This window comes from Oncorhynchus mykiss, chromosome 5, assembly GCF_013265735.2.
Source record: "Oncorhynchus mykiss isolate Arlee chromosome 5, USDA_OmykA_1.1, whole genome shotgun sequence".
Lineage (NCBI taxonomy): Eukaryota > Metazoa > Chordata > Actinopteri > Salmoniformes > Salmonidae > Oncorhynchus > Oncorhynchus mykiss.
The window spans coordinates 54,534,898-54,556,977 of record NC_048569.1 but is presented as its reverse complement, the minus strand read 5'-3'; the positions used below and the strand labels follow the sequence as shown (position 1 = coordinate 54,556,977).

The 22,080-nt window shown below is 41.1% G+C and overlaps 4 protein-coding genes across 8 annotated transcripts in view; 2 read left to right on the top strand and 2 right to left on the bottom strand.

Moving 5' to 3' along the window:
- Positions 1-1,927, top strand: part of ssbp3b (single stranded DNA binding protein 3b) — a 32,140-nt gene extending 30,213 nt beyond the window's left edge. For 2 of the 4 annotated variants that reach the window (XM_036977851.1, XM_036977849.1), the window contains 2 exons: positions 143-244; positions 639-1,927. In XM_036977851.1, the coding sequence (XP_036833746.1) occupies positions 143-244; positions 639-668 (132 nt within the window). In that variant the 3' untranslated portion in view covers positions 669-1,927. Of the gene's footprint in view, positions 1-142; positions 245-635 lie in introns of all 4 variants that reach the window. The other 2 variants (XM_036977850.1, XM_036977848.1) reach the window with 1 other exon arrangement.
- Positions 1,928-2,588: 661 nt separating this feature from the next.
- Positions 2,589-4,623, bottom strand: LOC110522872 (tctex1 domain-containing protein 1-B-like). The gene is made up of 4 exons (XM_036979051.1): positions 4,537-4,623; positions 4,146-4,298; positions 3,536-3,607; positions 2,589-2,954 (listed from the first exon to the last, which is right to left on the bottom strand). Exons 1-4 carry the CDS (start codon positions 4,621-4,623, stop codon positions 2,589-2,591), a joined length of 678 nt encoding a protein of 225 aa, XP_036834946.1.
- Positions 4,624-6,815: 2,192 nt separating this feature from the next.
- On the bottom strand, positions 6,816-9,465 carry dio1 (iodothyronine deiodinase 1). The gene is made up of 4 exons (XM_021603351.2): positions 8,962-9,465; positions 8,702-8,845; positions 8,212-8,411; positions 6,816-7,607 (listed from the first exon to the last, which is right to left on the bottom strand). Exons 1-4 carry the CDS (start codon positions 9,299-9,301, stop codon positions 7,542-7,544), a joined length of 750 nt encoding a protein of 249 aa, XP_021459026.2. The 5' UTR covers positions 9,302-9,465; the 3' UTR covers positions 6,816-7,541.
- A 3,708-nt stretch (positions 9,466-13,173) lies between these two features.
- The window catches only part of LOC110524050 (zinc finger protein GLIS1), a 165,682-nt gene continuing 156,775 nt past the window's right edge, over positions 13,174-22,080 (top strand). Inside the window, exons 1-2 of one of the 2 annotated variants that reach the window (XM_021603349.2) lie at positions 13,174-13,472; positions 13,655-13,971. In XM_021603349.2, the coding sequence (XP_021459024.2) occupies positions 13,701-13,971 (271 nt within the window). In that variant the 5' untranslated portion in view covers positions 13,174-13,472; positions 13,655-13,700. The remainder of the gene's footprint in view (positions 13,473-13,654; positions 13,972-22,080) is intronic. The other variant, XM_021603348.2, reaches the window with a different exon arrangement.

Below are 22,080 nucleotides of genomic sequence, written 5' to 3'. Positions count from 1 at the left end.
CCCAGATCTGTTTATGCTCTTTGCCAACTTCATTGCTGTCAATGTCAAGAGTGGACATGATGGCACGACAGACGGCCAGGGCACTGAGGCGACTGCTAGTTGCCCAATTTGCTTACTCTCTTTCTTTCCTGCCCTATCGTAGAACTCCCCAAACAATCTAAGTGGCATTAGCAACCCTCCTGGAACCCCGAGGGATGGCGACGAGTTGGGAGGAAACTTCCTGCACTCCTTTCAGAGTGAGAATGTAAGCTCCCTACCCCACCATGCAGCTCTATGGACCGTTTTCATTAGGGCATGCAATAGAAAATGTTTTTAAAATGAGTTGTCCCCTACTTTTTCCTGTGCAGTTTTGTTCCGTTTGATGCCTAATGAACACAACCAAGCTGAGGCCACTGTTGCCAGTAACAAAGCCTATGTGTACTGTAGGGCTTAGAGGGCTGTATTGACTCTCCAGTGGTGGTACCTTGACAGTCAGGCAAAGCCACAGTGACCCCATCATTGACTCTAGAGTGGCGGTGTAGTGTGGGGGCACTGGGCGGTTGCCAAGTAACAGTTTTGGCTTTGTTTGTGTCAGGCCATTCTAATAGGCTTTCCTGATTTTTTTTTTTTACCCTTTTCTCGTCTGTACCCCTCAGCAGTACTCCCCTACCATGACGATGAGTGTGTGACATCCCCCTCCATCTGCCATCACTGAGGATCTGAGCTCATAACAGGACATGGCCAAAACACATCAGCACAGAACCAGGGACAGAGTGCCATTTTGGTTCCACACAATTCCAGAATGCTGATATACCCATTTTCAAAATGGCTGGTGACTCCTGCTCCTCCTCGTTCCAAATGAAGGACAGTTCTTCTATAATCACCACCCCCAAGTGTGACGAAACCAGCGACGGAAACTACTGCATACATGACACGTGCTTTAATTATTGCTTTGTAGTGCAAGTAGTGCAGAACCCGTTTCAGCTTTTGCCACCTAAAACACTGAAGTGTGCATTGTGAACTAGGAGAAATGTATCTTTTTGTTTTCATTTTTCAGATCCCGCGCTCAGCCACATGTAGTATGTCACAAGACTAGTCTGAAAACATGGCATCTGAATCTGCCTGTAACTCTGTGACCACACCATTGAATGACTTTGTCCCGATGTACTAGCTCCCACTATTTAGCCACATTTTCAAAGGGAAGTGGTGCGATCGAATTGGGCCTTAGTAAGAATAGGGCCTGTAACAGTTTCGAAGTGCTCAGCGAGGGTTTTTAAAATGTCGGATCGGATGCGATGCGTCGATAGGGAATGTGTTTTGTGGGTTCTGTTTTTGTCGAGGAGAGCGATCTTATTCTGCACTGGTTTTATGTTGCTTTTTATTTAAACAGTCGGACTGCTGTTCTTGTTCTGTCAAGGGGAAAGCTAACTTGGGCTAAACCATGGGTGTGGATGCAATGGGGTGGGTGGGGTGGGGGCGGGGGGTGCATGACTAAGATCTTTGTACAACATACTACCTAGTGCTGCTCCAGTCCACATGTGGTGTGTTTAACCTCTTCCCTGCCTGTGCTTAACACTCTGTGCCCTTTTTTCTCGCCATCGTTGTAGCAGTCTGTTTTCCTACTGTTCCATCACGGTGATGATGAAAGTTAAACCCATTGTTACCTGAGATGCAGATTCGTTTTTTTTTTTTTCTCAAGGTATTTTTTTGGTTATTTAAAAAAATATTTTGATACAAATTTGACTACGTGTATTGGCCCAGTTATTTAAAGATTAGTTAAAGCTTTGTAAACCAATTCTAGTATCATAAACTTAGCGGCAGTCTTGTAAATGTGAACGTTTATTTCATTTTCTGTGAATATTAAGCATTATACACCTGTTGCTGGTATATATATTTTTTTTCAAATTGGGGGAAAGAGTGCTGTTAATATAATTTTACAATAACTTAACTTCTTGTCCATTTCCTTTTTTTCCTGTTTGCCACTTTTCAAAGCAAGTAGGGTGATTTGGATACTATTTAATTACCTTGACACTCTCTCACTCATGTTTTACAATCCTTGTCTGGAACACATTCATTTCCATTCAAAATCCTATTTTCCCTTACACTAACCTTAACCCCTAACTTAAAATAACAGTTTTATTATCTGTGTGGAGATTTCTGGTACCCACGAGGATAGTAATACAAGCAGCCACACACACACACACACACGTTCACAAAACACCCTGACTCACTCCAAATGTCTGACAATAGATATCAGGGAAGTGTCTAAGGGAAGACCTAGTAACAAATATTTAAACCTCACAACTTGTATACATAAGTACACTCCAAATATGATTATTGCTGTTTTACAAAGAACAGCAGATGAGTCGTTCATACAAATTGGACAGACAGGAAGTGACTGTAGTGCTGGTGACCTATAGTTCAAGGTATGCATCCCAAATGGCACCCTTTAACCTATTTAATGCACTACTTTCCACTAGGGACCATAGTGCACTACTTTTGACCAGACCTCTATATAGGGAATAGGGTGCCATTTGGGATGCATACCCTGTGTTATTTTTTTCGGACCACTTTCATATATCGGATTAGGGCCTTTGTCAACTTCTACCTTACTCGAAGTACACAGCAAACACATTTGCAGTACAGAACATCTCTTGGCTCTGGTAGGTGTGGGCAACACAGGTGTCTATATGGGGATCCCAGAGACTACGACTAGCCAGTACGAGCCCTCCATATCCTTGCTGCCCCTCTGGACCCAGCTGGCCTAGCGCCACAGTACACACCAGCCGGTAGCGGTCAGGACACACAGTCCTCACCAGAGCCTTCACCTCCTCACTCAGCGCCTTGACCAGACCACCACAGGAGGGGGCGCTATAATCCATGGCCTCCAGCCGAGATGACAGGAAGTCCTGCAGCATCCGATGGATCAGGCCGCAGGGGAACATCTCGGCAGGCTGGGCCGAACCCGCTGGCACCTGAAGAGCAGAGGTGAATCCCAAACATATTTCCTTGATTTCTCAAGCCCCCACCAAAGGGCACACCATGTGAGCCATGGAAACATGGCTCACTCGAGACACGCTATCGGAGTCGGTACAGCCAGCTGAGTCCTCACTTTCTTCTCCAAAGTGCATTGGAGGACAAGATCTGGGATTCCTCCCCTCTGCCGTTCTCCTTCAATGCACTTTGGGAAGGTGAGGAGAGAAGACACGAGGAATCAAGGACCTAAAATTGAGATTGAATCCGAAGAGACAGCCAGGGATGTGTCTTAACAGTCTAAAATGCCTCTGTCTTATCTCATTTATGGGCACTGCTCTGAAAACACAGGAAAGGGGAATGCAACATGACGGTTGGCCACCAGGAATTTGCCTTTGTCTGTCCGGTTTCTTCTATATCAGTGCAGATGAAGGAAATGAGATGAAACAAAGCCACTTTAGACTGAGATATGCCCAGGCCAGGGGGAGGGGTAACTGTTGGCTAAGTGGCTAGACTACTGGTGAAAGATCAGGGCTGTTCTGTTCAACTTTAGCGTGTAGCTATATATATGTGTTGATCTGACCTGCTCATTGACTATAACAATAGGTTTCCTTGCCGGGATGTTCCTCATTGCAATCTTCAGTGCAATGCGTTCCTGAGTACACACAATTAAAAACTTAACAGAGCGATACAGTATGACAACAGGGTCATATTTATTAGTGAACACTAAATACGGAAAACAAAAACAAGGACAAGTTCAGGTCGTCCCATATCGTTGCTTCCATTTTGTTCCTAGTGAATACGACCAATGTCTACTTATGTTCTATATCCATAATTTGTTCATCTGAATAAATACAACGTGAAGGTTAAAAAGAGATACTTCACAGGCAGACTGTAGTGATTCAATTAGGTATTCAATGAGAAACACTTGGTCATGTTCAGTAGGGCCCACCATTGCAAAACAGTTTGCATCAACATGCGTTTATATTCATAGTGAACTTCCCAGTTTCACTCTGTTCTTAAACGTTTTCTTCCTACTGAACATGTCCCATTGGTTTGAATGGGTCCTCTGGCTCCTTGGGCTTTACCTTGACTACGTCACAAATTACAACCTATTCCCTATGTAGTGCGCTACTTCTGACCAGAGCCCTTGTCAAAAGTAGTGCACTATGTAGGGAATACTGTGCCCCCACCTTGAGTGCCTTGGAGAACTTCTGGGTGGCGACGAGCCCTTTCAGGCTGAAGAGGGCCTGGGGTTTAGTGTGGGCATGAGCCTGGCTGGGAGCTGGCCTAGACGACGGCCTACACGACTGCCTACGGAGCAATGAAGGAGCTCCCCCTGACACCTGTGATTAACATATAGACACAAAAGATCAGTGGACACACCATTTGGTGGTAACCATTTGAAAAATAAACATCTAGTAGATACGCTAAGAAGACATTCATCATTGTGTACTTTCTGTTTCAAGGCTGGACACAAAAACATTCCAAATTGATCAGGCAACACTCATGTACTATTTTTTTCCATTTTTTATTTTGTCCCCCGTTACAATAGTTATAGGTTTATATGGTGCCTTGTTGTACCTCTACTGCTTTGCTGCTCTTCTCCTGGCTCTCTCTCACTGAGGCAGTGGCTGGAACCTCGCTGCCTCTGGCGTGCTTGGCTGCCATTTCTAAACAGTGGCAGTAAGTACAAGTGATGATGTCCACATCACATATTTTTTTGCCCATTTAGCCCATAAACCACAATTTTAAACAACTGTAAACCGTTAAATATGTCACTGATATTGACGCTAAGCAAATAATCAATATATACTATACAAAATGTATTGTTTTACAATGCAACATAGCTTTGATCCATCTATGCTAATAGTGCACCATCCAATAGAGCTCGGCGACCCACTACAGATGAATAGATGGGTCTGCCGAGGTTTTGCTCTTACCTGCCCAGGTTGGCTCTGCTGCAATGGGGAATGGACAAGAGCAATCGTTACTCGTACCTGTTCCCTCCACCTTATGTGCTTTCTGTGGGTTGCCTTTGCTACTCAGCCCCCCTCACCTTGCGTTGTAGCACTGCCAAGTTCCTGTCACTGTACAAAAATATTTACAGCAAACCAATATAAGGATCTGCATTTATTCTGCACACTGGGCAAGCCCATCCCTCTACTATGCTCAGGGCTGTGTTCCAATCGAAAAGCTCCTCCACTTGTCCCAGCTATTGCCCACTTCTCTCCTCTCTGATTCTGCAACCACTGGATAGCTGTAGGGATTGGGCAATAGCTTCATATAGCTCATATAGAGTTTCAATAAGCTCTCACCTATTTAGTTATTTCAGATTTGCTAAGGGGGAAACAGTGTGGAAGGATACAACATTTTTGGATTAAAATGCAGCCAGTCTTGTAGGGGAGAGGTCTGACAGACATCTAGCATGTTGACTCCTGCCTCACAATAGGAACTAGGCCTAAACTGTTCCAGTGAATCCAGTCGTTTTCCCTCACTTTACGTGTCCCAAATGGCACGCTAGTCATGTTGCAATGCACTACTTTTGACCAGGGTCCATAGGGATCTGGTCAAAAGCAGTGCACTGTAAAGGAAATAGGATGTGATTTGGGACACATCCACTGCAACAGGATGTGGCCTGGCTGGGGACGAGCCAACCAACCTCTCCCTCGCTGGCTTAGGTCCTCCTCACAAGATTGTTTGGAAAGTTGTAGCAACACTAAACAGTTTGTTCACCGTATCCTAGTAATTCACATATAACCTTGAGTTATGATGCCTCCAGGTTTCTCTTTGATTTTCCCATTGTGCTTTTTTATTTGTGTGCTTATGTCTTACGAGCCGAGGCTGTCATGGGAATACTATACACTGCATGGAGCCAGATTATTGATTTATCTTGTAAAAATAGGTGGATGTTTGTTCCGTTTGTGGTCTTGGTCCCGTTCCAGGCCGACATTATATTGCATCAACCAATGGTGGCACGCCACGTAATTGACTGTGCAGTCGGGTATCAGATTCCTATATCATATGATGTGGTTAGCTGAATGTGTAGCACCTATCCAGGCGTTTTTAGATCTGGCAGGCGTCTGCAATGTTTATTTTTACTGCTTGGGAGTTGACCTGTTCAATAAACAACAAGGGGCGGCACGGCCAATGTCCCAAATGGTAGTCAATTCCCATATAGTGAGTGCACTACATCGGGAATAGGGTGCCACTTGGGAAAAGGTCCGAAGGTGAGGCACAGTCATGTGATGTACAGATGGACTGATGAGAACAACTTCTTTATGTCTCATCTTCTGTTACGATACACTGATTTGACAAATGACATACTGACCAGGTGAAAGCTGTGATCCCTTATCGATGTTGCTGTTAAAATCCACTTCAAATCAGTGTAGATGACGAGACAAGTTAGAGGAGGATTTTTAAGCCTTGAGACATGAATTGTCATTCAGAGGGTGAATGGGCAAGACAAAAGATTTAAGTGCCTTTGAACGGGATATGGTAGTAGGTGCCAGGCACACCGGTTTGTGTCAAGAACCGCACTGCTGCTGAGTTTTTCCGTGTGCATCAAGAATGGTTCACCACCCAAAGGTCATCCAGCCAACTTGACAAAACTGTGGGAAGCGTCGGAGTCAACATTGGCCAGCAGCCCTGTGGAACACTGTCAACTGACACCTTGTAGAGTCCATGCCCCGACAAATAGAGGCTGTTCTGAGGGCAACTCATTTTAGGAAGGTGTTCCTATTGTTTGGTACACTCAGTGTATGAAGTCAATAATCTTGTGAGAATTCTGAACAATTAATCATTTAATGAAAACATGCAAATATATATATATATATTTATAAACAATGATCCCAAGGGCAACATCAGTTCATGAAGAGTTTTTAATAAGCAGGTATATCCTCAATCACCACAACAACATGCTCTAAATGCTCCTAAATTATTTAGCAACAAAACTGCTTTCAGTTCATCAAATTACAATGACCAGAGGTTTGCACTGTAATCATCATGGAAAAAGCAGTTGTATCCCAAAGTAACTTATGAACATTCATAGACAATGTATCAAGAGAATGGTTACAGATATGCCAGTGCAATTACTATACGGCTATTACACATCAACTAGACCTACCTACATTTGAGAAATTCTTAATGTTTTGTGAAGTACAAGATCCCGTACGAAATGCATATTGATAATCTAGCAGGCAAAGGGCTTGTTTCACACTCGGCCCTTAGAAAAGTTATGATAGTGCAGTTATGTCAATACAATATAACAACTCTGACCTGAACTGCATATTTGGATAAAGGTCATTTTTTACTCAAGGTCAGAATTAACAACCACCTTTACTTCCTATGATAAGTTCCTTGTTTTATCAACCCATCCATTCTGATTGAATGGTCTCTCTCCAGGTGTCTCCTCATCGGGTTACAGAGGCCATAGGCTTGATCTGTGTCTGTCACTAAAAAACAGTCTCCAAACTATAAAGGTGGATAATTGGGATGCCAGAGAGCAGAATTACACATAATAATATGAGACAAGATAACAAAAAAATAACAGAAAAATAGTTAAAATGACAGATGTGATTCACCTCTTCCTACTTCATTTTCTCCAGGAAGGAGCGCACCTCCTCAGGGCTGTAGCCTCTTGGCCCAATCTTTCCCTGGTAACAGACAGAAGACTGGTGATTTAGACAGGAGCAACAAGTGGATTTATTGGTGAACTGTGAGTGACAGACTCCTCTCTATGAGACTCACAAAAGAAAGTGAGAGATTCAGGTGCCTAACAGGTCTTATAGGCCTATACCTTGGTATGATATGGTTGTACCTATATTTATGTTATTTATTTTTATTTATTTTTTTAATCCCAGGCCCCGTCCCCGCAGAAGGTCTTTTGCCTTTTGGTAGGCCGTCATTGTAAATAACAATTTGTTGTTAACTGACTTGCCTAGTTTTAAAAAAGGGTTAAATAAAAATATAATAAAATACCTGTGTAACAGAAGTTCAACAGCCTTCACTGTGTTCCAAATATCCTTTCCCATAAGTCTGAAAAACTACTGAGTCAGGATGTGTCCATGTGAGCCAGAAAGCAAAGAATGCTTTGGCAGGATTCCAAAAACTCCAGACAAGAAGTGCACCTTGATTTCTCTTCACATTTGCGCACCATCAGTTTTGTTACGCAGATTTTTTTTAAATCATTTGATCTATGTGTTGTCTTTTTACTACTTCCTTTTTTCTTAACACTTAAGAACATTTAACTGTCCTTACCTTATAAACAACCTTTCCTGCCTGCAGCACATACAGCCGCTCTGGAATAGCACCATATTTACTAGCTGTGGTGTCTTTCATTTCATCCACTACGATGGGGCACAGGGGGTCCTCTTTGACCAGGAACTGTGCTGCAGCCAGCCGCTCCTCCTGGTTTCGGTGTTTAGTAATGTCAAAGTTGTTGGCAAAGACCCAACCGTCTGAAGCAGAGAGAAAATCACAGTGAGGATTGTAGTGGCTTGATATGTGAAGCCTAGGCTATATACCTTGTTTTAATACAACCGATTATAAAAAAAGCCACAATCAGTTATAATTCTTAAATGAGCATTATAATAATTGCTCCAGGTTTAGGATAGATTACAAAGCCATCATCACATAGGTCTATATGGTCTTGTACTATTCATTTGACCAATAGCATCGTCCCCAGGCTAATTGAGCAAAGGCGGAAGTGTCCGGATATTTGACCAATGACCACCTCCACATCATTCACCTGTTGAATGCGCCTCGGCAACGTAGACCACCAGGAAGTCTGCCACATCGCCGAAGTCCTTGACGAGTTGCTTGAACTCGCAAAGTTTATACATGAACGGGGGTCAAGTACAACTTCCAAAACTCAACACCAGTGGTCTGTTGTCTGACAGACAAAAAACAGGGAGAACATTATTGTAGCCTAGTATTTAGAAAGGAAGTTGATAAAATAACTGGCATGATACTACTGACTATACTGCACACGAGCAGTCGTCTACTCACCTTTCAAATAGTTGTAGATACTGGTAATCTTGCCGTCCAATGTAATCACTGGTGAGTCGGGAGCATTGTTGCCCACAAAAGCTTCTTGACCGACATTAGTCCACATGTGCCCTAGGATGGTCTTGACAAAATTCCATGACATAAAAGTCGGTCCCCAATCTTCATACTTGAACTTCGGATTCTGGGTCATAGTTACCTTTTCGCCCATTTTTAAGATAAGTTTCTTGGTCAAGCTTCGTGAAATCAAATTCAGAAGCGTGAGAAAGACAAATTGCATGAACGCAAAGCAAAATAAACATGGCATTGACAGATAAATGAACCATTTCCATATTAATATCATCTTTTTCTTTGGTGCTCAGCGAAACAATAGCCTATGCGTGATTTCTAGCCTATTTTATGGCAGAGTGGAACGTTGTGCAAACAAACACTCCTTCCTCGACCGTCTTTGTGGGCTTTTGTCTAAACGTTACTTTTACCCCTGACATGTATGCGATTTGACAGAGTAAAGTAGAATGTTGTTAATAGATTTTGGCCCAATTTTTTTTTACACCATACTGCTTGAGCCCATCCAGGTATTTGAGATCCATTTTGGATCATTTTGACGATTGAATTTACCGTAAACTACCCCTTGTGAGCGCACTTAACAAATGTATCTCTAGGACTAGGAATAAGAAATGCGTGTGTGTGTGTGTGTGTGTTGACCAGACACTGAATCATCCACTAGATGTCACTACTCAGCCATACTTCACTGATATTCATGTCTGCTATTGTCAACCAGTAGCCTATAGGGTCGTTCCATTTGATTTCAATAACTTTCAATACATATTTGCCCATGGTAGAAGTTGTCTTCAAGTGATACCGATACCCCACCCTACCACGAGGCATCCATGTCTTTATCACTTTATCTCTTACAAACAAGGCTGTCAAATAGTCTATAAACATGTAAACTCCTGTTTTTCCCCCATCTATATGTTGTAGTTTAAACCCTTTTTTAAAAACATAATCTGAGGTGTTTGTGTTGTGCTCACAATCGGTCGAGACATAGCATAGCTAGATCACTGCAATTTAGCTGGTACATTGTTGAAATTCAAGTTGAACAAAAATAAGACAGCTCTCCGCTAAGTAAACTTAAATTAACATATTTTGTATTGCCTTACAAACGTTTTGGGTATGACCCCTTCTTCAGAATGCATAGGAGGCAATGTTACAACAACAAATACAGGCCACACACAAGAGGGTGTAATTATAGATTCACAAAGTCAATATTGGCCAAATCAAAAGATCCCAGCAGAGGGAGCTTTGGGAAAAAAAACATGAAAATACACTGACTATACCAAACATTAGGAACACCTTTCTAATATTGACTCTACAAGGAGTCGGTCAGCAGCGTTCCACAGGGATGGTGGCTCACGTTGACTCCAATGCTTCCCGCAGTTGTGTCAAGTTGACTGGATGACCTTTTGGTGGTCGACCATTCTTGATACACACGGAAAACTGTTGAGCGTGAAAAACCCAGCAGCATTGCAGTTCTTGACACAAACCGGTGCGCCTGGCACCTACTACCATACCCTGTTCAAAGACACTTACATATTTTGTCTTGCTCATTCACCCTCTGAATGGCACACATAAACAGTCAATGTCTCAAGGCTTAAAAATCCTTATTTTAACCTGTCTCTTCCCCTTCAACTGCACTGATTGAAGCGGATCAACAAGTGACATCAATAAGGGATCATAGCTTTAACCTGGATTCACCTGGTCACTCTATGTCATGGAAAGAGCAGGTGTTCTTAATATTTTGTATACTCAGTGTTTTCACAAACACACAATAAAGATACATTATGATATCAGCCTAAATGTTAGGAGCATATGTATACTCAGCCTACATATTTATAGCCTTCTACAAAAAAACAAGAAAGGAAACATTATTTTTTGAGACCTGCTGGGGCAAGGGTGCCCAAGCGATCTATCCAATGTGTCTCTCTTCGGAGAAGTAATTTATCCCTATCTCCTATACCCTTCACTAATCAACGCCCAAATTAACGTAGGGCACATAGTTTGTGATTATGGCAATTGAAATGCTGGCAACAGGTGATTTTTCATTGTGGTTACGAATGGAGGCATCATGCAAACAAATCCTTGTCTTAACTTCACGTTTGGTCTTACCCACATAATAAAAGTTAGAGCAACACTTAAGGAGATGTACAACATATTTGTGTTACAAGTTATTTTACCTCCAACCTATGGTCATGGCATTACAGTGAACACTGTTGTGACAAGGGAAATTGCCATCAGGAATGCGAGAAATGAAACTTTAAATTACTACCACAAAGACGGCCACCGGTCAACCCACCTGCATGTCCACATAAATAGGACGTTCTATTCTATGATCTATATTTCTATGATTTCAATAGGTTTCCCATTGAAGATCGACAGTATAATTTAAAACAACTGATATTCCCATTCAAGTCCACATTCGCTGATGTGTGGACCTCCAACCATCTTTGTGCTACCATTTGAAAGTTGAAAATTGTATTTTATTCAATTTTAGTACATTTATCAGCCAAAACATGGCACGCATGGTTCACCCACCCCGTATTCAAGAGCATGCTGTGTCTCAACCAATGGCGGGCACAACACAAACATCTCAGATGATGTAACATAGGGTCTAAGCTACAACATATGCTAAAATGAATAATAAAAACAGAGTTCAGACATTTTTAGATACATTTTTATAAATTAGTTTGACAACCCTGTTTGTAAGCTTTTAAATGATATCAAACTCAAATGTTTATCTTATCCAGAGATGAAGACACACACATATTACATCTGCACCCGTGCTTCTATATCTGCATTGCTTGCTGTTTGGGGTTTTAGGCTGTTTTTTTTGTATAGCACTTTGTGACATCTGCTGATGTAAAAAGTGCTTTATAAATACATTTGATTGATTGAAAAATGTATTTGATTAATATTATATCTCATGGTAGGGTGGAGTATGCAAAATGAGTCAACTTTGAGCACCTACTTTCTGACCACTTCTACCATGGGCAAATATATATAGAAAGTTTTATTGAAATCAAAAGGGGTACGGTCAAAATGTGATTGAAATCAAATGGAATGACCCTATATCTAATATCGTTGACGTGTTGTAAACCACAAGGCCTAAGACTATTTCTAAATAATTATCTAAATTACGAATATGCTCGAATGGCTATGGGTATTCACATCCTATATTTTATTTAAGAGAAATATACAATAATATAATAAAAATATAATAATATATTTCACATTATTATTATTATTATCTTTAAAATTTCAATCCTAGACCCTCAACCTCACAGCATGTGCTATCATGCTTATCCAATTCATAGGCATAGGCCTATATTGTTAAATGTATTTATTTTTACTAATCAAATGCATCATTTGTTTAGGTGATTCATGTTAATATGGATGGACGTCTTTAGGCCTATAATTTTCTCGAACAGGCTTAGTTCACATAGGCCTTATAATTGTAGTCTATTTTTACAACACATGATAATTCTTACTTTTAAACTGACCTAATACGAGACAGATGCATAGGTGCATGCCTTAACAACATACGATATACGCTGTAATTTCTGAAAAATAAGCATATAGGCTTTCCAATTCCCTGACCTACACAAACAATTTGACGGAAATAAAAAATACAATTATAACAACTGTCAGGTTAGGCTTACAAGCTCAAATAAAATACATTGAATCGTTCAATAATGTGCTTCCTTTGAAAATAAAACGAACAACTAAAAGTCACACATTGAGCTAACAACATCGATGTTGTCACATAAATTAGATTACTTATTATATTGCCCGTGTGTGCGTGCGTCTGTCTTTTAATGAAGAATTATGAAATCATCGACACTTGTTCTATTTCCTTTTTATAGTTTCTTAATAAAAAATAATTAAACAAATCACAATGTGAACCAGAGCTACCATACATTTCAATGAAATCCCCCTCCAACATGTTCCCTTATTTGTCAAATCATATAAAATAAATGTTCCCTTAATCCTAATCGATTTCTAACTGAAGTTTGCAGTACCCTACAAGTGCCTGTAAATAACCTAAAGCCATATGGGTTGTAGTGATATTTGCTCATAATTTACTTGGCACCTGTCCATGATCTGCTGTTTCGTCAATAGCACATCAGTTTTCTCTCCCCGTAAAACGACTCTCCTCGATCAATATCTTCATATCCTCCCATTGGCCAACTGACAGTGCCTTCATTGGCGCAGAGACGCAATGACTCGAATACTGCCGACTCAGTGGATGCATCAGATGTCAGTCAAAGGGAAGACGCATGTTTTGGATGCTGAGAATTGATACTTCAGAAAAGTGTTAAAAGTTTATGGAAGCAGAAAGGATGCTGTTGGTTAAGACGTGCTTTTCTTCGCATTTGGCCGACGATGTTGATGTACACCGAGTCCGACCATAGGCTATACATATTCTCCCCCTTTTGACGGTTCATTAGTCGGATAAGGTAGGTGTCGTCAAGAGAATGAAGATCATTCACTTCTTGTCAGTGTATATTCTTGCATGTATCATCCCCAAAGATTCCATGTTATTTTACAATTCGGAAAACAATGCCAAACGTTTAGGAGATGGTTTGATGTGTCTTCAAATCTTTTAAAGAGGAAATGTGATTTTCTGTCCCGAACACAGGTAAATGTGAACACAGAAAATACACACTGGGAACAACGAAATTCCGATGCAGAAATCCTCAGCACTCTTCGGGATGGTCAGTCACTGCCAAACCCCATCGTTTTCAGACTTCACGGGACTGACTCTCTCCATGTACAGCAGTAAATCGGACATCTGCGCCAGACGCATCGGGAACGACGGTTTTGGAGCCCAGAGTCATATGCAATGTCCGAGTCCAAAGCGGCATGCCGCGCCAGAAGAGCGCTATGGATCTCAAGAGAAAGGCCTTCTGACAGCCAAATCTCCCCGCGCCTGCTTCTCTCTCTCCCCCGAACAAGGTAAAGGCCTAACCTTTGATTCAACGCGCTCATCTGTATCGCATAATGTATTTTGTTGTTTAGCAACAGTTTTTTTGGGATGGTGAAACGTGCGGTCTAAATCTAAATTGTATCATGCTAATATTGGGGAAATATTAACACAATGACTAACATTTGTAGCTTCTAATTTTCACTTTTTATGCTAACAGGGATTCTATTTGTTATAAGTGTATCAAATAATGTCTTATTATTGTCATTCCTTCCAGCCCTTATTGTCATTCCTTCCAGCCCATCCATCTGGTTACTCTGAAATTGTGCCAGAGTTTCTGGTTGGCCACATATGGAGTCTTTATAAGTGCAATGCTCTTCCTCTTTGATCCACTGTATATTTAGTTGACAGATCTGTGTTTGCAGTTGTGGATTCTACTGTTGATAACAACCTCATTAATTAAGTGCAGAGGTCACTGATGTATAGTCTTGCCAATTTCATGAAGAGCACCACAATCAAAGTCATCTCAGCCACACAGCGCAGCCCTGTGAAGGGATTGAAGTGATACATGTGAAGGGACAGCCCGAGAATGGAGCACTTTGACTTCTCCTCTATGGATCATCAACAGATGTGACTGCACTCACTTTAGGGAACAGTGCTTAATTTAACAAGTTCTGTATGAGGACAGATTGAGGTGGACAGATGCGGACATCTCTGGAGTATATGAGTGGATACCATTTCATTGAGCTGTTATAGATAACATACTGTCATTGGATAGGTACGAACTAACTTCAATAGACACATTTAATAGAACATTATTTATGTAGCCCATTAGCACATGTTTATTTTAAGATATTAATTTGAAGCGTAAATGTAATAGTAGATATTTTAAGATTAAATGTAATTTGTTTGGTGAATTACCTAAAATAGTTTGAATTTTAAGCATCATTGAGATTAATAAACATTCCTCAAGGCTTTTCTATAATCTAATTTGTAACCTCAGGTTTATTAACGAACATTAAATTGTTTAAATAATTATTGGATATTTGGTACTGGGATGAATGCAGGTAGTGCTTCATGATGTAGCGGTATTATGTGGCAAGTATCTTGTCTGGGACTTAAATACTTGTGTTAGCGCCTATGTCTAACCCCTAAAACGTTAGCTCAGTGGGCTAACATGTTGATGGTGAGTTGTGCAGACGGTCTGGGTTTGATACCCTGCCGTTAGTTACACACGCATACCGTCTGCTTCAAATCTATGTCAAACATACAGTATTATTTTGTATTTTCTTTCTGTCATGCTTTGAAGATAAAATTATATTTTTTATCCTTTTCATCACTCAGAAGTCTAGAATTTGTTGAACTGAAAAATTCAGTTGTTTTGTTTGATATTCTCATTTTTTTCAATCATAAATTATTTTTGACTGTGAATCATGCACAGGCCTTGAGTGCAGTGACTAGTCTTCAGACCATTTCATACCCTTGTCTTGAAACAACGCTCAGATAGATACAGTCAGGTCCAAAATGATTGGCGCCTTTGATAAAGACGAGGGAAAAAAGACTGTATAAAATAAGTAATACAAATACTGAGCTATATCTTATATTGAATGCTGAATTTAAAAAATATATATTTTCTACTTATGCACCCTTATTTCAACACCAAACTCACCACTGGTGTACGTGGCTAAAGAGCTCTATTTTCATATCGTCAGACTATAGCACCAGTTTCAATCCAAGTGCCAATGCCGTTTAGCAAACTCCAGTTTTTTACATTTGTTGGATGACATGAAAATAGAACTCTTTGCTGTTGAAATAAGGATGCATAAGCAGAAAAGAATCCCATACCTACTGTAAAATAAAACATGAATAATGTTGTTTTAAGTGAGAAGTAGCCATTAGTCAGAGGCCAAAAAAGAAAGGAAATACACAAGCACTGCAATGCCTACCCCACCCATGCTCTACCAAGGTTTTCCAGCACTACAGTAGCAATGTTGATCTATTGTACTTCAAACAATGTGTATGCAGGTTGCTTAGGATTCAAGCCAGGTTGCCTAGTGTTTGGAGTAACGTTAGCTAATGTTAACGTGAGATGAGCAATGCCCGTATTATACATTAGCAGTGTGGCAGTTTCCCAAAGTTTGGTGTTGACTATGAACTTTACTTAGCTAGCTAGCTCGCTGTGCTTTTTTGGAAGAATCTGGGAGATATTTTCAACATTGAGTTGTCCCGGTGAATCGCAATCTGTCCATACAGCTAATTTTACAGTCTTGTTGGCTTTTAGCTAACTAGCTAATGTTACTGGCTAATGTTAGTTGGTTAGCTAACTGGCAATAGTGGCTAAGGACATTCGCTATCTTGTTTGTGCTTATGTGGTTGTGTTCTGATTACACGCAAGTTTCAAGGCCAACAGTTTATACAGATAACTTCAACCACGTGAAACACCTTCCATAGTACAGTATAGCTAGCTTCCTTTGCTTGTAGCTTGCCACTCATCCAACTGGTGTTAGCGAGCTACTAGCTCTGTTTCTGTGCAACCCAAGGGCTTTGGCCTGATTTTAGAACTGAAAATATGTTAGCATTGTCAGAAGTTCTACAAAAAGGTAACACATCATTGGTTCTTAATGGGCAGAAATCAAAACAGTTACCCCTACAAACATATTCAGTCCGAAAGGTGGCAAGTCTAATGGTCACTTTATGGATGCTGTAGTCTCGTCCTTACTGATGCCTAGATATTCAGCTAGGTCAGGGCAAGAATTATTATTTTTTTCCTTAATGCCAATGACCCAATTCGGTATGTGGTTCTTGGTAACGGCCAGATGGCTCATGACGAGAGGCTGGGAGTGTGTTGTGTACCTCCAATCAAGTTGATTTGCTAATTTTCATCGACATTGGTGTCATATTGGCTTAGATATGACAGTAGGGAGATTGGAATTTAACATTGAGCTTCAACCAATGCATACAGTATACTATTTTAATATGGTGGTGGATCTTGGATGTTATGGGGCTATTTTGCTTCCACTGGTCATGGGGCCCTTGTCAAGGTCAATGGCATCATGAACTTTACCCAGTACCAGGACGTCCTAGCCAAAGACCTGGTAGCCTCTGCCAAGAGGCCAAACATTGGCCGCAAGTGGATCTTCCAGTAAGACAATAACCCCAAGCACACATCAAAATCCCCCCCCCCCAAAAAAGGTTAATTGACCACAAAATCAACAGTTTGCAATGGTAATCTCAGTCTCCGGACTTGAACCCCATTGAAAAACTGTGGTTTGATTTGAAGAGGGCCGTCCATAAGCGCAGACGAAGGATATCAAGGATCTGGAAAGATTCTGTATGGAGGAATGGTCTAACAAAATCTTTATCTGAGCAATTGTATTTGTATAATATATTATAATTGTCACAAAACATTTCATACAATATGGCTTAGTATTTGTATGACTTTTTGCTCATCAAGGGTGCCCATAATTGTATATAGACAGACACCATTGTATACCTACCTGGATTATGTGGGGGGAAAGCCTGGTCTACTTCATGTGTGAAATCCTAGGCTACTTTACATCCTGTTGAGAAGATATGAAATTATGTTGTTGTGCAGCAGAGAGAGGGCAGATTTAATTACTCCCTCATCCTAAATTATGATGATACAAAAGCCACTTTTATATTAGCAGTCATCCTTTAACAAAAAGAGGCTCAAAGGATTTGATTATTGTTTTTCCTGGCCAAACACAAACCATATGTCTCTCTGAATGTGTCTCAGCATTTATGTGGACTGACTCCTCTGAGCTGAGCACCGTTGTGCCCTCACCATCGTCCCAGACCAACATGAATCATGACATTGTCTTTACGATGCTTTTGTACTGGATTTGTTGTTGAATGTGGGAATGTGGGAATGTGGGAATGCAAGATATGTTGTGGATGAAGTTATGGTCTGTGTGGATGAATATTCAGGAGATACATTTATAGTCCTTTTTTCATTTTCTTGAAAGACATTTAGATGATTATTCAGTGTTGTGCATTTAGAAATATTTATGAAAGGTAAACATGCCCACATATACATTTTTTTTGCTTGCTTCAGCTGTCCAAAGGTATTTTTATAGCAGACAAAAATATGTTCCTAAGCAATAACGATTGAGTTCTTTGTTTGGGGTAAAGTTTTGTGGAATAGTTTCACATATTTTTTTTAGTCTTAGCAGAGTTCAGCCTCTTTCTTAAGGTAGTGCCTCAGCCCTAATCCCTATGCTCACGTTGTGGTGTGTTTTACAGTACTGAATCTATAGACAGTACATGTAAATGATCTATAGAGCTCATCAGGCTTTAGTATCGTGCTTCATTTCAGCCTAATCTTATTTCATTCGCCTGTCTCTGGATGAGACTATAGGAATGTTGGACCATTATTTTAGATTTATGCCATAGATAGCCTGGACTCAACAGATGATGAACCTCTCTCTGTGCGGAGGGGAGACAATGGTTTTAGAGTAAAGAGCATACATTTATCAAACATTTAATCAGAGAAAGTGAACTTTTCTGCCCTGCCTTTAGTAATATTGTATGTCTTTTATACAAGAAATGAAACGTTACATGTCATGATAGAAGAATATGGCCAAAGGGCTGCATCAGAAGAGTTGTAGAGACAACAATGCGAACCACGCGAAACCATCATAAATGTCCATGCCTTAATCTCATGTCGAAGCCTTAATTGTTTTATGATGATCATACCATGGATCATTTAGCTATTTGATTTAGAATTTTAGGACCCCTGTAGGTATCCCCCCAAAAATATATACAAATGATTTGATGAAACATTGAATTTGGACTTAATGTTATTAGCCCATAGAAACACGTTGAATAACAGATTCATACATGTAAAAACAGATAATCAAATGTAAGTATGTTTTGAAGTGTCTGTCCTATGTTTGAGAGATATAAGAAAGAGTCGGATGCGAAGGATTTACTTCAGACACCGGACAAGGCCCAAATCCCCGTCATTTGCATGAAGAAGAGAGAGAGGTATAGGGGACATAGGTTGGGGTGCCTTGTAAGGATCCTGACGGCGAGGGGGAAATCTGCCTCTACCATCCGTCCTATTAGCCAACGTGCAATCATTGGATAATAAAGTGGATGAGTTCCGATCAAGACTCTCCTACCAACCGGACATTAAAAACTGTAATATCTTATGTTTCACCGAGTCGTGGCTGAATGATGACATGTATAGCATACAGCTGGCTGGGTTTTCAGTCCATCAGCAAGATAGAACAGCTGCCTCCGGTACGACAAGGGGTGGTAGTCTGTGTCTATTTGACAATAACAGCTGGTGCACAAAATCGAATATTAAGGAAGTGTTGAGGTTTTGCTCGCCTGAGGTAGAGTATAAGCTGTAAACCACACTATTTACCAAGAGTGTTTTCATCTATAGTTTTTCGTAGCTGTCTATTTACCTCCACAAGCCGATGCTGGCATTAAGACCGCACTCAACAAGCTGTATAAGGCCATAAACAAACTAGAAAATGCTCATCCATAGGTGGCACCCCTAGTGGCCGGGGACTTTAATGCAGGGAAACTTACATCCATTTTACCTAATTTCTACCAGCATGTTACATGTGCAACCAGAGGAAAACAAACTCTAGACCACCTTTACTCCACACACAGAGACGTGTACAAAGCTCTCCCTCGCTGTTCATTTCGCAAATCTGACAATAATACTATCCTGATTCCTGCTTACAAGAAAAAACTAAAACAGGAAGTACCAGTGACTCGCCCAATACAGAAGTGGTCAGATGACACAGATGCTAAGCTACAGGACTGTTTTGCTAGCACAGACTGGAATATGTTCCGGGATTCTTCTGATGGCATTGAGGAGTACACCACATCAGTCACTGACTTCATCAATAAGTGCATCGATGATGTCGTCAAAACAATGACCGTACGTACATACCCCAACCAGAAACCATGGAATACAGGCTACATCTGCACTGAGCTAAAGGGTAGATCTGCCGCTTTCAAGGAGCGGGACTCTAACCCGGACGCTTATAAGACATCCCGTAATGCCCTCCGATGAACCATCAAACAGGCAAAGCGTCAATACAGGTCTAACATTGAATCCGACTACACCGGCTCTGACGCTCGTCAGATGTGGCAGGGCTTGTAAACTATTACGAACTACAAAGTGAAGCACAGCCACGTCTGTAGCCATGAAGTGCTTTGAAAGGCTGGTCATGGCTCACATCAACACCATTATCCCAGAAACCCTAGACCCACTCCAATTTTGCATACTGTCCCAACAGATCCACACATGACGCAATCTCCATTGCACTCCCCACCTGGACAAAAGGAACACCTACGTGAGAATGCTATTCATTGACTACAGCTCAGCGTTTAACACCATAGAGCCCTCAAAGCTCATCACTAAGTTAAGGACCCTGGGACTAAACACCTCCCTCTGCAACTGGATTCTGGACTTCCTGATGGGCTGCCCCCAGGTGGTAAGGGTAGGTAACAACACATCTGCCACGCTGATCCTCAACACGGGAGCCCCACAGGGGTGTGTACTCCGTACCCTCCTGTACTCCCTGTTTATCCATGACTGCATGGCCAAGCACGACTCAACACCATCATTAAGTTTGCCGACGACACAACAGTGGTAGGCCTGATCACCGACAACGATGAGATATCCTATAGGGAGGAGGTCAGAGCCCTTTTTTTGGCATGAGTCCTCAGATCCTCAAAAAGTTATACAACTGCACCATCGAGAGCATCCTGACTGTTTGCATCACCGTCTGGTATGGCAATTGCTCGGCCTCCGACCGCAAGGCACTACAGAGGGTAGTGCGTACCGCCCAGTACATTACTGGGGCCAAGCCACCTGCCAACCAGGATCTCTATACCCGGCGGTGTCAGAGAAGACCCTAAAAATTGCCAAAGACTCCAGCCACCCTAGTCATAGAATGTTCTCTCTGCTACTGCATGGCAACCGGTACCGGAACACCAAGTCTAGGCCCAAAAGGCTTCTTAACAGCTTCTACCCCAAAGCAATAAGACATAGTCACTTTACCTCTACCTGCATGTACGTATTGCCACAATTACCTAAACTAACCTGTGCCTCCGCACATTGACTCTGTACCGGTACCCTCTGTATATTGCCTCTTTACTGTTATTTTATTGTTGCTCTTTAATTATTTGTGATTTTGCTATTTTCTTCTTTTTAATTAATTTATTTTTTACTTCAGTTTATTTTAGTAAATACTTTCTTAACACTTATTTTTCTTAACTGCATTGTTGGTTAAGGGCTTGTAAGTAAGCATTTCACTGTAAGGTCTACAGTACACGTGGTGTATTCGGCAGATGTAACTAGTACATTTTGATTTGATTTGATCTGCACTGAAATGTCTGAACTCGCAAACTCATGGGATAGCTAAAAAGAAGTTTGGCTACAATATGCTGTCCTAACATTGAAAGATGTTACCGAGGTGACATTGTCCACTGAACCCCCTTTCGTCCTCAAAAAGTCAGTTCATCTTACCAAAAACAATAAACCTGTAGCTAATATTGACAAGTCTTCATTACATAATTATACATCTAGGTAAGATTATTTGTAGTGGTAGAATCAATATTTCTGCTTGCTGGCTGAACCAATCTCAAATCAATCAATATGAATTGAAAGGCAGGGATGCTAACAACGTCAGTTCATACACTTAATCCTGAATACTCCCTCTAGCTAGCTAGCTAACTTGTAGTGAAGTTCTAGCTAATGCACAAATTAGTTTTCATGATATCTGTTCTGCCGTGATTAGTGCGCTGAGTTCTACAGCACAGCTGACTCTTCTCTGCGACGTTATCGTGTTGGCCAAATGTTACAAAGTAGTGAGGGACAGTACCAGCTGTCAGAGTCAGATACATGCGGAATTCTGAGAACAGTCCCATAACTTTACAACTTCATCAACAAGCTGGAAAACTAGCTAACGTATGGCCATTCAAACCAGTTAGCACAAGGCTGCTAGCTGGAGTACATTTGCTCAGTTAATCGAGCATAATTTGCCATAGTAGCCAGTGCGTAATAGCTACTGAGAGCGGAGTGATTTTCAGTAATTTAGGGAGTAGGCTGAGATTTGGGACAAAGCCATAGAATCTCCGGCAACATTGGCCAA

Coding starts and splice junctions, on each gene's coding strand:
- LOC110522872 (XM_036979051.1), bottom strand. CDS start 4,623: ATGGCAGCCAAGCACGCCAGAGGCAGCGAGGTTCCAGCCACTGCCTCA. Junction 4,299..4,536: donor AGAGCAGCAAAGCAGTAGAG/GTACAACAAGGC, acceptor TGTTAATCACAG/GTGTCAGGGGGAGCTCCTTC. Junction 3,608..4,145: donor AGTTCTCCAAGGCACTCAAG/GTGGGGGCACAG, acceptor GTGTGTACTCAG/GAACGCATTGCACTGAAGAT.